The 16,554-nt window shown below is 43.2% G+C and overlaps 1 protein-coding gene across 1 annotated transcript in view; it reads right to left on the bottom strand.

Annotated features, from left to right (window-relative positions):
- Nucleotides 1–1,823: 1,823 nt before the first annotated feature.
- The window catches only part of PRPS1 (phosphoribosyl pyrophosphate synthetase 1), a 42,356-nt gene continuing 27,625 nt past the window's right edge, over nt 1,824–16,554 (bottom strand). Inside the window, exons 4-7 of the mRNA XM_056125667.1 lie at nt 15,445–15,569; nt 11,206–11,379; nt 4,482–4,641; nt 1,824–2,898 (exon numbers count right to left, since the gene is read on the bottom strand). Of these exons, the coding sequence (XP_055981642.1) occupies nt 2,806–2,898; nt 4,482–4,641; nt 11,206–11,379; nt 15,445–15,569 (552 nt within the window). The 3' untranslated portion in view covers nt 1,824–2,805. The remainder of the gene's footprint in view (nt 2,899–4,481; nt 4,642–11,205; nt 11,380–15,444; nt 15,570–16,554) is intronic.

The raw sequence follows: 16,554 nt of genomic DNA on the forward strand, positions 1-16,554 counted from the left end.
CCACATGGCCCTAGTGCAGCCACATGACATCATGTTATTCATAACCAGCAATAGAACACAAATTGTCTATTGTTGCCTTTTCAGCAGATCTGAGTGTTGGGGTAAAATCTCAAATAATGGTGGGTCTGGTGTCGAAATAGTGAATGTGTTCAAAGTAGAGAGAGAGTAATGTGAAAATCATCTGCCCCACAGGCAGGGGGAGGGTGTGGGATGGGGGTATACTGTGGTTGTTGGAGGTGGAGAATGGGCACTGGTGAAAGTACGGGTGTTTCATTGTATGACTGAGACTTAGACCCAAAAGTTTTGTAACTGCTCTTACTGTGATTCAATAAATAAAATTATAAAAAATGGAAAAAAATATAAAATACATGCTTGTAATCTCTTATATAAGGGCTCCAGGACAAAATACAACAATCTCCATACACTTTCCTCTTACGGTATTGGAAAGGTGCTCGATAGTGGAATTGGTATTTGAATATTAACTGTAACGAACTATTGTGAACAAGTTTATAAAAACAAAATTAAATTAAAAAAAGAAAAGCACGTTCCATAGAAGCAAGTAGGGGGTGCGTGGTGGTGGCGGTGATGGGAGGGAACCTAGAGACACTGGTGCTGGGAAATGTACAGTGGTGGAGGGATGGGTGTTGGAATACTGTATGACTGAAATCCAATCAACAGCTTTGTATCTATCTCACAGCAACTCAATACAAAATGTTTTAAAAACACGGATGCAAGAAATAGTTATTCCAATATTCAACATCAAACAAAAACAAAGAAAAGGCAGAGCTATACTTCAAAGGGAGCACTGTTTAAAAAGCAATAGAGCATAGAGCATCCCAAAGGGCCCCCATTTTGCTTATGCAAAATCTTACATTTTTAGGATGCTTTATAACAAATTCTTTTTTTTTCCTTTTTGGATCACAACCGGCTACGCACAGGGGTTATTCCTGGCTTTGCACTCAGGAATTACTCCTGGTGGTGCTTGGGGAACCATATGGGATGCTGGGAATCGAACCTAGGTCGGCCACTCACAAGGCAAATGCCCTACCCTCTATACTATCGCTCTAGCCCCTATAAAGAATTCTTAAATTTGTTTCCCCACCTCTCCCACAACAGGTTTTATTTTAGAAGGGCTGGCAGTAATGGTCAACCATGTCTATTGATGAAGGGAAATAATTTTATCTGGCAAAGTTGATTCAAATGGAATGATACTCTCTTGTAATTCCTACCCCCAAGAATAATAACTAGATATGAGAGGTATGGTTCATCCTACTATAATTCAGATAAAATGCATGATTACCATACTTCTAATTCTCAGTATAATCTGGCATCAAATACTTGGCTTTCTGCCCCCTTTTGAGTATTGGCGCACATCCATGGTGCCCAGGGATTTTCCCTGGCTCTCAATTTGGGGGTGCTGGGAATCAAAGGTGGTCAATGTAAGAGAAGCACATTAGGGGCTAGAGTGACAGTACAGAGGGTAGGATGCTTTTCTTGCACATGCTGCGCATTTGATCTCCAGCACACATAGGATTCTTCAAGCCCCACCCCCCAGGGGCGACCCCTGAGCACAGAGCCAGCAATAAACCCTGAGCACTGCCAAGTGTGGCCCAATCCCCCTAAAAGCATCTTAAGTATTTTACTGTCTCTTTGGCACCCTACGCACCCACCCCATACTTACAGCTGATTAAATCTTACTTAATGTCTTATCTGGGTGGATGGAGCAAGTAGTATGGAAACAGGACATGAGACAGTGAAATACCTAGACCAAAGTTTTGGCAGAGGCACCAAGAGTTATCACAACAGGCCTATGATCACACACAGACAGATCACCATTTGTTTTTATTGATTTCTTCTAAAGAGTCAAATCTTTTTTTTACAGTTTATGAAAGGCCAAATAGGTCCAAGGAAGACAAAAATTAAATAGTTAAATTAAAAGGCACTACGCCACCACCTATAACCTATACCCCAGGGGTAGCAGGCTATGGAAGAGTACGCTACAGTAATCTCACGGAAGTGGTATAGAATACCTAGAGGAATTCAGTTGTTTTGGAAGACTGTGATAACATGATCAGCTGGGTTTCTGAGGACATTTGGCCAGGAAGATGTAGCTAGTTCAGTGAGGCCAAAGGTAAGGATAAGTATAAAGAAGAATCCTTGTCATTGAATCACCTGATTGTGATTAATTAGGCTTTTTTCCCTCTCAAGCCTTTGTTGTGCTGTGCACTGGCTCCCCTTGGGTGCCAGCTGAGCACTGCTCAAGCTAGGTAGAGAACCACTGCATACAAGGATTTGGCAATCAGGTCTTAAGCAATTATTTGACATAGACTTTAAAAACCTAAGAGACTTAGGACTGAAGTGCGGAGCGGGGAGGGTGGTGTTTGGAGCAATGCTGGGGTTGGTTTTCTTATTAGCAGATCTGAATCATGGAAGCCCAGAAATATTGTCATGCAAATATTTGTGAAAGATCAGATAAGCTTTTCCAATCCCCAGCAGCCCTCCACAACACCCTGCAGCTGCTAAATCTAGCAAAAGCTGAACAGGAGTAAAAACTGCAAGACCTATTGAACTCAAGCAGCAAGAAGAAAGGAAACGATACAGCGGGAAATCTGAGTTATTCATCTCAATCTGCCTCTGCCTACAGTTAAGAGCGACACTAAAGTGGGTGAACTAAACTAGAGCAAGCTGGTTCTTCTGCTCAATCTTCGAGTACCAAGGGGAAGAAGGGTGACAGATAGGGAGGGGGAGTGGTGTGGGGATGGGGCTGGCTTGCTGGATTTTTTTATAGCCCCGGTAGTTCTCCTATTATAAAGGGACATGGCTGAACAGGTAGGAAACTGACTCCCCATTGTGAGTTCTCCTGATGGCTTCTGCCAGGATCATGGAGATATCGATCACCTGGAAAGTCACAGAAAACAGCAGGTTAGCATCATGGAGCACCACGCATGGAGGGGCTGTCCAACCAAGGGCCTCCATCTAAATTTCCGTGCTGTTTCCCCTCAAGTCAACACACTCCTAGTTATCCTAACATTTTCACTTAAATAAAAATTTATTTCCTGGGGCAGGAGAGATAGTACAGCAGGTAAGGCAGTTGCCTTGCATGCGGCTGATCCAGGTTGGATCCCCAGCATCCCATCTGGTCCCCTAAGAACCACTAGGAGTGATTTCTGATTGCAGAGTCAGGAGTAAACCCTGAGCACTGGTGGGTGTGGCCACCAAAGCAAAAAAGAACCCCAACTTTTTCTGCAGGGGGGGCTTGGGGTCCACAGTGCTCAGAGCTTATTCCTAGCTCTGTGCTCAGGGATCACTGCTTATTGTGCTTGCCACCACCGTGCTAGGGAACAAACTGGGCTGGCAGCATGCCAAGTAAGGCATCTGTCTTACTCCCTATACTATACTATTCCCCTGAACCCTCTTCCCAACATTTTAACTATAAACCACTTGAGAAAAAATCAAAATACTACTGAATAAAAAACCATGAGAGTAGACTGACATTCAAGTATTTTTTAAGAATTAAAAAAAATCTAAGCCAATAAAAAATCCTGAAGGAGGCCCAGTGATAGTACAGTAAGTAGAGTGCTTGCTTGCCTTGCACGTGGTCAACCCAGGCTCGATTCTTGGCACCTGATATGGTCCCCTGAGCCTGATGGCCAGGAATGATCTCTGATTGCAAAACCAACAGTAAGCTCTGAGCACCACTGCATGTGGCCCAAAATTTAATAAAAAAATCTTGAAGGACTACCCTCCAATTTGACATATTAAACCCAGAAAGCAAATGGATTGCTGTATTTTTTCCCTATTTTTTTTGCTACTCTCTGCTCTATGCTCAGGGGACCATATGTATTGGGGTTGAATTTGGGCCTCCTACATGCCAAGCAGACAGACACTCAGCCCGCTAACTCTCTCCAGGTCCTCAAAAGTGACTGTACATTTTTGGGGGGGGGCACACCAGTGGTGCTCAGGGGTTACTCCTTACTCTTCACTCAAGAATTACTCTGAGTGGGCCAGGAAAACCATATGGGGTGATGGGGATTGAACCCAAGCTGTATGCAAGGGAAATACTCTACTTGCTATACTCACTCTGGCCCCAGGTTACCGTACATCTTCAGTGAAGCAAAAGGCCACATTCTTTTCATGCAACAACACTCAACTGTTAGTGTCCTGGGTCTAAGTGAGAGCTTAATGAGCTGAAGCACATGCTTTGCATGCAGGCTAGGTTCAATTTCAGGCAACGGTGGGGTTAGCAGTGACATTCACACTGCGAATGAACGGGACGAATCCTGGGGTCCACTCTCAAGAGATTTTAAGGTTTGGACATTTGTATTTAATTTTTTTTTCCTTCTTTCACTTTTGGATCACAGATCTGACTGAGACTAAACCTTTAAATGCAATGGAAGCACTTTAGAAAATCCAGTCACCTAACTCAACATCTGTCATCACCACCTCCTGAGACTCTTATTTGGCAAGAGTCTCATCCTCACCTGTATTTTGGAGCAATGTTTCATCTTATCCTCTTGAGGTATGGTGTTGGTGACTACTACAGCTTCGAAACAAGCATTGTTGATGCGAGAAATGGCTGGACCCGAAAAGATTCCATGAGTCAAGATAGCATAAACTCTGGTGGCTCCAGCTGAGAGAAGTCTACAACAAAAAGCAGACTCAAGTTAGCTTCTTCTTACTTAAAGATTGCTGCTAGGAAGAAGAGCTATCAGTATAGGCTGCCGTCACAAAAAAAAGCCAGACTGGCTGGTTTAAAAATTTTGGATTTAGGGGCTATACAGGGCTTAAGGTGCTTACCTTGCATGTGGCCCTGGTTGATTCCCGGCATTCCATATGGTCCCACAAACACAGACAAGAGTGATTCCAGAGCAGAATCGGAAAAAGCCCTGAGCATCGTCTGGTGTGGTCCCCAAACCAAAAATAAACAAAAAAAAATCTAGATTTTTGGAAGATGGGTGTAGCTTAGTTGTAAAAGAGCCTTTCCCGGGATGTGTAAGGCCCTGGGACCTCATTGCTCCCTGAAGCAGCGCCAAGTGACTGAGCACTGAACTAAGTAAGAGTAGTTCCTGAGTGCTGCCATGTGTGTCTCCAAAATAAGCAAAAAAAGAAAGAAAGAAAGAAAGAAAGAAAGAGAGAGACAGACAAAGGATAAGGAAAAATGAAAAAAAAAAGCACAAAGCAAAAAGTCAGAATTTATTTTTCACGGGGCTAGATGCCGAGAAGTGTGACATCAAGCAGCAGTTAAGGTCTATTTCATTGGGGTGTCTTCCCTTGGTCTGCTGGCAGCTACCATCAGGCGGTGTGCTAACATGACCCCTGTATGTACACACATAAATGGAAGCAGTGCAGCAGTCAGCTTTCCATACTGTCCCCTAGAGACACCATCTCCTGAGGTTGGGCTGAACTCTTGCATAGGTGCGGGGTGGAAGCAGCGGGAGAGGGGTCAGGGGCGGTGTTTATTTTTCCAAACATTGCTCAGAGAGCCTGGGAGTCCTTCCAGAGATTCTCAGCCACCCTGGTTGGCAGACTAATTCGAGGTCCAGCGGACACAGTGCTGCCAAGGATCACCTGGGACACCTTCATGGTGCTTACGGCTCTCTAGGGCTGTTAACATCACCTAGGTGATGCTGCAGATTGAACTGAGCACATGGCTTAAGCCCCACATTATCTCTGTGGCCCGGGTAGTTCTTATAAAGGCACTTATTCCAGCATGGGGGCCCATCCTCGTGACGTCACATACCCATAATTACTTCCCAAAGGCCCTCTCTCCAAATAACCACCATACTGGGAATTGTGGCTCTACCTTCTGAGTGAGAGAAACAATTCAGTCAGTCCACAGCAACGAAAGAAAACTGGACTGAACACTTACCTGAAGGACTTGTGTAAAAGGACTCTGGCACAGGCTTTTAAACTCATTTAAACCCATCCCCTTGTCTGTCTGGGCACAGAGCCAGGCTGCATTTCCCAGGCTCCCTTGCAGAATAAGGTGAGGCTCCCTTGCAGAATAAGCTGACTTTATTCTGACTCCCACAATGTTGGCAGAGATAATGGACACCATCTACTGGGGTTGGGCTGAACTCTTCCATTGGTCATCCTTGTTCTGCTAGTCCCTTTTTGTCTGACTAACAGAAGTGTCTTCCAAGGTAATCTTGGAAGCCACCGTTTTAAAATACAACACAACTAGACTGAAAGAATAATACTGGTACTGAAGCACACCATGAAACAGAAATTTGATCATCTCAAGCCACTGACATTTCAGAGCCCAGCTATTTAGCTTTTAAGCGTCATTATCACTGATGAAGCAAAAATATTTGGAAACTCCAGGAACTAAACTAGGATTCAGTGGGCACAAAAAGATTCTTTTAGCACATATTATATGCTAGGCCTTGTGCAAAGACTGCATAATTAACTGAATGCTTTTTTTAAGCGATGAAGAGCAGGGCTGGAGCGATAGCACAGCGGGTAGGGTATTTGCCTTGCACTCGGCTGACACGGCCGACCCAGGTTCGATTCCTCCGCCCCTCTCGGAGAGCCCGGCAAACTACCGAGAGAATCTCACCTGCACGGCAAAGCCTGGCAAGCTACCCGTGATGTATTCAATATGCCAAACACAGTAACAAGTGTCACAATGGGGATGTTACTGGGCCCGCTCGAGCAAATCGATGAACAATGGAAGGACAGTGACAGTGACAGATGAAGAGTGATAGGTAGAAGGGAAATTTGATAGCGGTGAATGACACTTCAGAAATGAAAAAAAAGTTAACTCAGGACCAGACAGATCAGGGGCTAAGGCACTTCTCAGCAATGCAGCCAACTACAGTTTGATCCCTAGTACTGCATATGCATGGCCAGAGGTCACTCTGGAGCAGAGCCAAGAATAGCCCAAGCACCACTGGGTGTGGCACAAACCTTCTCAGTCAATTCAACTGGAACAGAAAACATAGGAAACACAATACTACCCATTGTAAACAGTGGAAAGCCACGAAATTTTAAAAGGAGTGACAGGAGCTAGCTTTAGCTAAGATTAGAAAGCAGGAAGGCAGTGTGAAAGATGAACAGAAAAGGTTATTAGAGATGGGTGACTGGAAGCAGAGAAAACAGAGGGAAGGCAAGTGAGTACAGTGAAAGCAAGAGATGGAAAAAGATGAATGAGAGAAATTGCTTGTGCTAAAAGAGACAGCTGGATGCGATCAAAGAGATAGTGCAGAAGGTAAGATAGATGCTTGCCTTGCATGTGGCTGATTTCCGGCACCACATTTGGTCCCTCGAACACAGATAGGGATCTATCATGAGCAGAGCCAGGATTGGATTAGACCTTGAATACTGTCAGGTGTGGCCCAAAACAAAATAAAGAGGTAAAACCAGTGTTACTTAGATAAAACATTAACTTTAAAATATTATTTCAGGCCTTACAGATTTCTTTTACTTGTTTCTTTTTAATTAAAAATTTTTAATTTTTTTTAACTAAGAGAGACAGTACAGGATTTAAGGAGATTGCCTTGCATTCAACTGGCCAAGGTTCTACTCCCAGCACCACATAAGGTCCCGGCAAGATAAGCATTTGCCTTGCATGTGGCTGATCTTGGCCTGATCCCCAGCATCACATATGGTACCTCAGGCATAGCAAAGAGCTAGAAATAGTCTTTGAGTACTACCATGTATGGACCCAAACACATCCAAAATAAAACAAAGAGGTAAAAATCAGTGTTACTAGTTTAGGTGAAATATTAACTTGAGAATATTATTTCAGGACTTATAGATTTCTACCTTTGTTTTCAATAAAAATCATGGGGCTAGCACCTTCACCTTGCTGCTCCACCATCCCAGGTGAAGCTAGTCTGGATGACATCACTGAGTCTATTCCGAAAAGGGAGGCAGAATCTCTCCCTACCAAGTGGGTCCCAGCTGCCTCCATTCCTAATGTGCGCCATATTAACATCCCACACCACAACTTCTGCCTGACCTCCTGTTTGCTGCTCTGTCGTGCCAGGTGAGTGCATCACTGGGCCTATTCTAGAAAAGGGAGCCAGAGTCCCAACCTATCGGGTGGGCCGCAACAGCCTCCACACCTGAAGTGCACCATATTAAGGGCCCACACCATGACTCCTGAAGTGAACTGCTTATGTGGCCACATGAAGATGTTTGTGACAAATTACACACTACTCACAGTTATGCTTCCAGTCATTCTGTGAGGACGGACAAAGAAAGAGAGCAACCTTCAATCTAATCCCTCAGCATCTTCCAGGGAGGTTATCTACAAAGACTCGCACCCAGCACAGCAATAACACTAGAAAACCAATGGGGGAAAATAACACAGAAGCCCACCAAATTCAATGAGCAAAAACAGCTACACCAAAGACATAAACAACACAAACTATCTCAGTCAATCCTCTGACAATGTCTTTAGTGATAATGTGATGAGGATGACCAATGAACTCAAAGCAATCATAGCACAGGTAGTCAGCAAAGCACAACAAAGTATGAGAGTTGAAGTGAGAAAACTATCAAAAGTGACAGAAATGAAGAACATGGTAGGTGATATTAAAAACTCAAGAGAAGCTCTGAATAGCAAAATAACAGCAGCTGAGCAGAAGATCAAGGAGCTCCAAGATGAGGAGGGAACTGATAGGAAATAGCAGAAGATGGAAAATAGAAAGTAATGCACAACATACCAGAGAAGTATGGGATGAGTTCAAGAGGAACAATATTTGAATCATCGGAATCCCTGAAGAACAGGAAGGCAATGTGATGAATAAACAATAATCATTGATAAGAATTTACTAGGGTTGAGGATTATAGGTGCCGAGAGCCAATCAGGAAAACTCTAAAAGATATTACACTCAAAATGACAAAATCGAAACACAGAAACAGAATATTGAAAGCAGCAAGATCAAAAAAGGAACTTAAAGGAAAACTCATAAGATGTTAACAGAATTATCAAATGAGACTCCATGAGCCAGATGAGTACAGAAGGATAAATTACAAAAATTCAACGAAATGAATACCTCACCAATACTCTACCCAGAGCTTTGTGGACAAGCAACACCTTAGGGAATTCATAGCGTTGGAACTAGTTTTTCAAGAGCTACATAAATTCACAGGAGAAACTGCTCGAGTTGATTATGGCACTCACTAATGATGTGTGGTTGTCCTCTACTAGACTAAGAAAGCTTAAAAACATATAGCAATCAATAATCACAAACTAACTTTTGCTGACTTATTTTCTGATAATTCTATTTGCCATTCCTTTAATTTTTACTAGAGCAAATAATATGAAATAAATTTGATGAATACCTTCCAATGGAGCAGGCTGTGGGGTGGGGTGGGGGATCTGGGAACATTGGTGAAGGAAAGGGACATTGGTAGCAAGATAGGTGTTGGAACATTGTATGCTTGAAACAACTCTATTATGAAGTAGGTAAGGTTCTGGCGTTGGCGAGGAGTGAGCTCAGAGGATGATCTTATTCATGTCAGAATGATTCCCTCCTGCCACTAGGAAGGAAGCGCATAAAAACTCTTATTTTAGATGTGAGAGAAAGGAGACTTAGTACTGCAAAAGATTTAGTCACACTTTATCTACTATTGGGGAATAGAAACATTAGGGATTTGATATGATTTAATTTTGATGTGTGTATATGAAGGATGGGGACCAGCTCTCAAGTGCATCTCAAGAGGTCTAAGGGGCCCACCAGCAATTCTTGATAAGACAGTTTAGCGGTTCCATGAAAAGGCAGGGATGCATTGCTACTTGTGCTCCACAGTGCTAGGGAACTCTCTGGACCACTCCTGCAGTGCTGGCTAGGCATATGGCCTAAGTGCCATACTATCTCCTGGCCCCCGCCTGTGGGCATTTTATCCAGCTGTACCAGCTTTCTAATTCCAGGCTCTCCATCATGTTCCTCCAATTCTACAGGAAATGCCCCAAGAATGAGCTAGGCTCTCCAGTTCTTGCAAACCTGGCCACTATAAATTCAGCAGGAAGCAGGGTTAGCAAAATGCTGGATATATGACTTTGAAGGGGGGGGGGTCCTTGGATGCCAATTTGGCAGCAGTTCCGAGGAGGGGAGCCCTCATGCCTACAAGGTGTTCATTCACACAGCTGAGAAATTTCGAGAGGAAACTCATGTGTCAGGGACTGTTCTAAGTGATGTGGGAATACAGTCAAGAAGCCAGACAAAACTCCCTAGCCTTGAGCAATAGTCCAGGGGTTAAGGCAGTTGACTTGCATGCAGCTGACCTGATTTCCATTCCCAGCATCACATATAGTCCCTGAATATTGCCAAGAGTGATCGATCCTGAGCACAGAGACAGTCAGAAGTAATCTCTGAGCACTGCTAGGTGTGGCCCCCAAACAAAACAAACAAACAGTCTGAACTGGAGTATTTAGAGGGCCAGGATATTATAAATCAGAATAGAGTTACACACTTTCAGGCATGACATACTGAGTTGATTTCTAGCAAAGTAGAATATTTAAAGACAAAATGTTGGAAAAATATTGAAAGGTTAAGGCTCTCGCCTTGCATGTGGCAATCCCTGGTTTGATTCTCAGCAGCACAAAAAGCAAACGAAAAATATTGCTTTGGAATACAGTAATGACAGTTGTACAACAATGAGAATGCAACCAATACCATTGTATTTTACCCTTTAAAAAGAGCAAATTTTATGTTACATATATTTTATTACAAATACACAGTAGTCAAAAAAACTCACAAAGAAATCTGAGGAGAAATAGACTGATTCAGGGCTAGAGATGTAGCTCAGTGGTGAAGCACAAGCTTTGCATGCATGAGGAGGCCCTGAGTTTGATGTCTTGGCACCACAAACACACAAAAACAATAAATAAAAACACATTAACTCCCCACTCCTCTCAACCACCCTACTCCAGACCCGGGAATCAAAATTTATATACAACATTCATCAATTGACACTGTAACTTAATCCTAAAGTGATGCAAAACTCCCCAGTTTAGTTCTCATCTCCTTATGAGATTGCCCAGATCAGCAGGCTTGAAGCCAAGGATAGTTCAAAGGGCTGGCATGCACACTTCCATGTGGGAATCACAGGTTCAATCTCTGGTACTACATGGCCCTTCCCCATCCCTGCCAAGCACTGCTGGCTGTGCCCACTCCCTGGCCAGCCGCCAAAAAGAACCTGCAGCTGTGACCTTTTCACTTCCAGTTACCGTGCCCACCACTCAGCACTCACTTGTCGGCTGCATGACAGATTGTGCCACAAGTGTCAGCCATGTCATCCACCAGGATGGCGACCCGGTCCTTCACATCGCCTACCAGCACCATGCGGTCCACTTCATTTGCCTTCTTCCGTTCTTTGTGAATCAAAGCAAAATCCACATTCAACCGGTCAGCGATGGAGGTCACTCTACAAAACAGTTTTTGCAGTTAACTCCTACATGTATGTGTCAAGAAACAGAAGAAAGAATGGGTGTGTTTGCTGGGGGAGAATATTCTGCGCAATGGAACATTTCCCAGGGTTGGAATAAAGCAATTTTGTGGGTATTTTTTTTAACAAAGACAAATGAATTTTTTTTCGTTTTATTTATTTAATTTTTATTAGTGAAACAACATGAAGTACAATTGTAGACTTCCAAACTTTTGCGCTTGGGTTTCAGTTATACAATGATCAAGTACCCATCCCTTCACCAGTGCCCATTATCCACCACCAATGATCCCAATATCCCTTCCACCCCCATTCCCCCATCCTACCCTGCCTCTGTGGCAGGGCATTCCCTTTTGTTCTCTCTCTCCTTTGGGGTGCTGTGGTTTGCAAATGAGGCATTGAGTGGCAATCATGTTCGGTCTATAGTCTACTTTCAGCATGCATCTCCCATCCTGGGAGGATCCTCCCAACACCCTTTCTTTGGTGCTCCCTTCTCTATCTGAGCTGCCTTTTCCCGTAGTGTGTGCGGCTGGCCTCCAAGCCATGGAGTAACCTCCTGGTACTTATCTCGGCTATTCTTGGGTGTTAGTCTCCTATTTTGTTACTTTATGTTCCCCAAATGAATGCAATCTTTCTATGTCTGTCCCTCTCTTTCTGACTTATTTCGCTTAGCATGATACTTTCCATGCAGTACCACTTGTATGTAAATTTCATGACTTCATCTTTTCTAACAGCTACATAGTACTCCACTGTGTAGATGTATTGTGGGTATTTTTTGAGGGGGGAGGGAACCCACACATGGTGGTAGTGCTCAGGAGCTATTCCTGGCTCTGTGCTCAGGAGTTTGCCGGGTATTTTAGGTTAAATTTCCTTTCACCAAAGTTCTGGTGAAGTTTGGAGGACCATATGTACGGTGTTGGAGGATTAGTTATGAGGTTGGACACAAACAAGCAAGTCAAGCCAACTTTACCCCTATCCTATTTCTCCAGTCCTCCTCCCTCCCCCACCCCTACAAAGTGACTGTTTATAGACTAATGCTTCCATATTCTGCGAGTGATTTATGGATGTATTAATCAAACTTAGTTCATATAGTTCATTCAGGGCTACAGTATGCATCAAATATCTCTGCCATTCCAAGGAAGCGTATCATGCCAAGACATGTTCATCTAATGGACTGAGTGTGGGACAGTGAGAGAGATTTGGTTAATTCTAGGGGTGCAGACTGCCCCAGTTTTCCCTGCAGGCGTGGTGGGAAGAAAACTGGAACCTGGCAGGAGCAGCCCACAGTTCCTCGCACTCCCCTCAGTGAACCAATGACAACAGCAACTGTACCTGGACACCCAGCTTAGAAATTTCCTTTTACAAGAGTTAGAAAGAAAGTGACACCTGTGAGCAAGGCAAATTGAGCACCACAAAGTCAAGTCTGAAAGTCAAAGCCATATTTTGCATCTTCTTTTTATGGAAATACAAGTCTGGCTAAACGGTGGGCCCGAAAATAAGTATGTCTGGGAACAAGGTACATATAATCTACCGAAACAAATTCAGGCTATGTAAATGCCATGTGCTGCCCAGTGTCATGCATGTAATTCCATGGTCTACATAGCCAGTCTCAACATACACACAGTGGCCTGGGCTTGTAGTATTGGGTTTTTGTTTTCTGTGGTACTGGTGATCAAATTCAGGTTGTCATAGTTAGCAATAGCCACATCTGGGTCATAGTTTTTTTTGGGGGGGGGAGGGAAGCGAGAGGGTTGGACCATTCCTGGCAATGCTCAGGGCTTATTCTTGGCTTTATACTCAGGGATCACTCCTATAATCTGTCGCACAAAAGGCAAATTCTATAAGCCCTGTACTAGCTCTCTCCCCCAAGCAGTCTATTGGATATTTGTTTTTGTTTTTTAGTTTTTAGGCCATCTCCTGCAATGTTTAGTGCTTCCTCCTGACTTTATGTTCAGGGATCACTCCTGGTGGTGGGTCAAGGGGCCATATGCAATGACAGGAGTCAAATGGCTCCAGGGGCCATATGCAATGCCAAGAACCATTTGCATGTGACAGGTGGCTGCAAGTCAGTGTCTTAACCCCTGTACTACCTCTGTGGCCCCATAGTTCTCTTTTTAATGCAGCACTAATCTAACCAGAGCATTATGTTCAATTTCCCTTGTGACTATGACCACTATCATAGTTCGAGGTGGATAGGAGAGAATCTATAGCCATGTAATTGAGAACATACAAGACGGATCTGCAGTCTGCCACTGGGTGGACCCTGAGCTAAATAAATGAACCACCCCCCATGCTTGCCATTCCAACTGTGTGCGCACACAGCTTGAACCAATTTGATTAGAATGATTACAAATTTGAGCTAAAGACATGATCAATTAGTTTAAGCATCACCAACCAAACTCAAGGGCCAATGAACTCAGTGTGTGACAAAGCAGAAAAGGAACTAGACAAGTCACACTCTGTGCCCTGAGAGGGGAATTATGTGCAAGTTACAATCACCCTTCTCCAAAGCCTGCCAAGATGGAAGCGAGAGCCACTTACTTTGAAAAGACTCCATCACTACTCAAAATTATAAACAAAACAAAATCACGCGGCAGTAACGTCATCTCCTGAAGGCAATTTCAACACTCAACTTGGGAAAGAAAATGCTGCCCGAATATTTCAAACATGACTCGTTCCTCAGCCCCATGGCATCATGTGGAAATAATGCCGAACAAGTTGAGACAAGTATGACAACCAGACCATTAGGGAGAAGATTTTAAGGGTCTGTCTCTGGTATTATAGATGGTAACCAGTGATTACATGAGACTCACAAAGCCATATATCTGGCTGGATAACAACTCAAATTCTCGGCTTATCAGTTCTGCTGAAGTTACTGACATAAAGAGGTTGTTGAGAAACAGTCACTGAAGATATGAATGGCTTTTAGAAAGACCTGAATTAGCTTTTCCAAACCATCTGTGTTTGTAGCTCTTCTTTCTATTTCCACAACAAGAAAAACATGTGTCACACTTCTGAATGCATTACTAACGAGTGATCCATGAAGGAAATCAGGAGCTTAGTTGGTGCTATGTGAGTTGCAAAGCACAGCAAATAACAATCCCTGACATTCAGTTTATTTAAAACGTTAAGATCTTGGCTATAAATAAAAACCTGTACTTTATTTTTCCTGCTTCATGTTTCAATACCATGACCAAAATGGTCTAACCAGGAGCATTGTAAGAAGTGTGTACAGGGGGTAAGGTGCTTGCCTTGCATGCAGTCTACTCCTGCTCAATCCCCAGCACCACATTCGGTCCCCAAAGCCCTATCAGGAGTGGCCTTCAGCACAGAGCCAGAAATAAGCCCTGAGCATTGCTGGTATGCTGCTCACCCCCATCAAAAAGAAAACAAGAAAAAAAGCTGTGTAAAATCTTACTACTATGCATTAATATGCATTCTATAGCAGATACTATTTTTTAGAAAACCCATTTTCCAATCCTTCCTGTCAGTTTTGTAGCAATGTTCCTGGCTCTTCAGTGCCAAATCACCAATGGGATATATTCAAGCCCACACTATCATTAACTATTTAAGGTCCCTTTCTTGATGTCCTGTTTTGCAGACAAGTGATTTGGGCCAGTTAAAAAGGAGGGGGTAAAACTCTACCCGACCCATATCCCGCTACTGATATATCTACCCTGAAGTGTCACTTAGAAAAATATCACCTTAAGGGGGAAGAGGGGGTGCTGGTAGTTAAATAGTACTGCTCAAGAGACCTGGGGCACTCAGTCATTCAGTTGGCAGTTCGATACAGGGGCCTGAGGATATGATGCTGCTTGGGCCATGTAATGCTGGGGTCACCCTGGCAGTATTCAGGGAATCTTTCCTGAAATGCTCAAGGGCTCTAGGGCTGTACCAATGGTCTGGGAACCATATGGTGCTGGGAACTGAGCCTAGGTGAGTTGTGCTAACAGCTATACTCTCTCCCAGTCCCCAAATATCACTTTCTGACCTAAGTATTTGAGATTTTCTCCTAGTATATTAGGAATATATTAATTTCAACCATACCTCTTAGCTCCACCAGCATCTGGTGAAACAATGGTACAGTTTCTCCACTCAGAGATGTTCTCTCGTATCCACTTGAGGACAGCTGGCTCTGCATAGAGATTGTCCACTGGGATATCAAAAAAGCCCTGTAGAAAGACTCTGGGTTAGTTTTAGTTCGTGGTCCTCTTCTGTTTATAGAAGATGGACACAAAGAGAATATGGTAACTTGTCCAAAGACTACCATTCATACTGGGGGGCTGGAGATATTATACAAGGGTTAAGGAGCTTGCCTTGTGTTTGGTCAACCTGGTTTGATCCCTGGCACCATATAGGGTCCCTGAGTACAGAGTCAGGAGTAATCCCTGAGCACTGCAAAGCATGGCCCCAAAACAAAAAAAAGACTACAATACTGCAACATTCAAATCAACCAGAATGAGTGCTCAGTGTGGTAGATTGTACAATGGCCTCCTCTGTTCTGACTGCATGAGAGAAATCACAGCCACAACTGTAGAACTGGTCCCTAGCTGAAAGTTGACTGAGTTAGTGCTAGGTTCTGAAGCAGGGCCAAGTTCAGCCAAGATAAGAACTACCCAGCCATGTGCTCATACTTACAACCATGAGGTCATACTTCCTGCCCTATGTCACTCAACATTAAGCTGGTGTGTTAGGTGCAAAAATTAATCAGTGAATTAGTTTGAGATGCTAATGATATACTAACTTAATGCAATATAATTATAATAAACCATTGCTGAGTAACTGTGTTAGATACTATAAGTCTCAAATGATAATTATTTGAATGTTTCTTGAGTATGGTACTCACTCATTGTACTTAATGGTTGCCCTCTAGTAAATTAAGGTATGTTTACTTCTAGATTGCTAATGGATTTTATACATTTTCATAAAGCAGTAATATCACATTTGTATTGAATACTGTAAATCTTATATCCATAAGGTTTTTATATCCATAAAAGTTTTTTTTTGCAATTTCTTATGTGTCTGCATTAGCAGACACTTAAACAGTATCTGTAATACAGTATTTTCTAATATAAAACCAACATTTCCTTTCTTAGGACAAAACACTTTTCACTTTAATAGGCCTAGCCCTTTAAAATCTTTGTTTTGTTCTTGTTT

The sequence above is a fragment of the Sorex fumeus genome, unplaced genomic scaffold, assembly GCF_029834395.1.
Source record: "Sorex fumeus unplaced genomic scaffold, SorFum_2.1 ptg000058l, whole genome shotgun sequence".
In the NCBI taxonomy this organism is placed as follows: Eukaryota; Metazoa; Chordata; class Mammalia; order Eulipotyphla; family Soricidae; genus Sorex; species Sorex fumeus.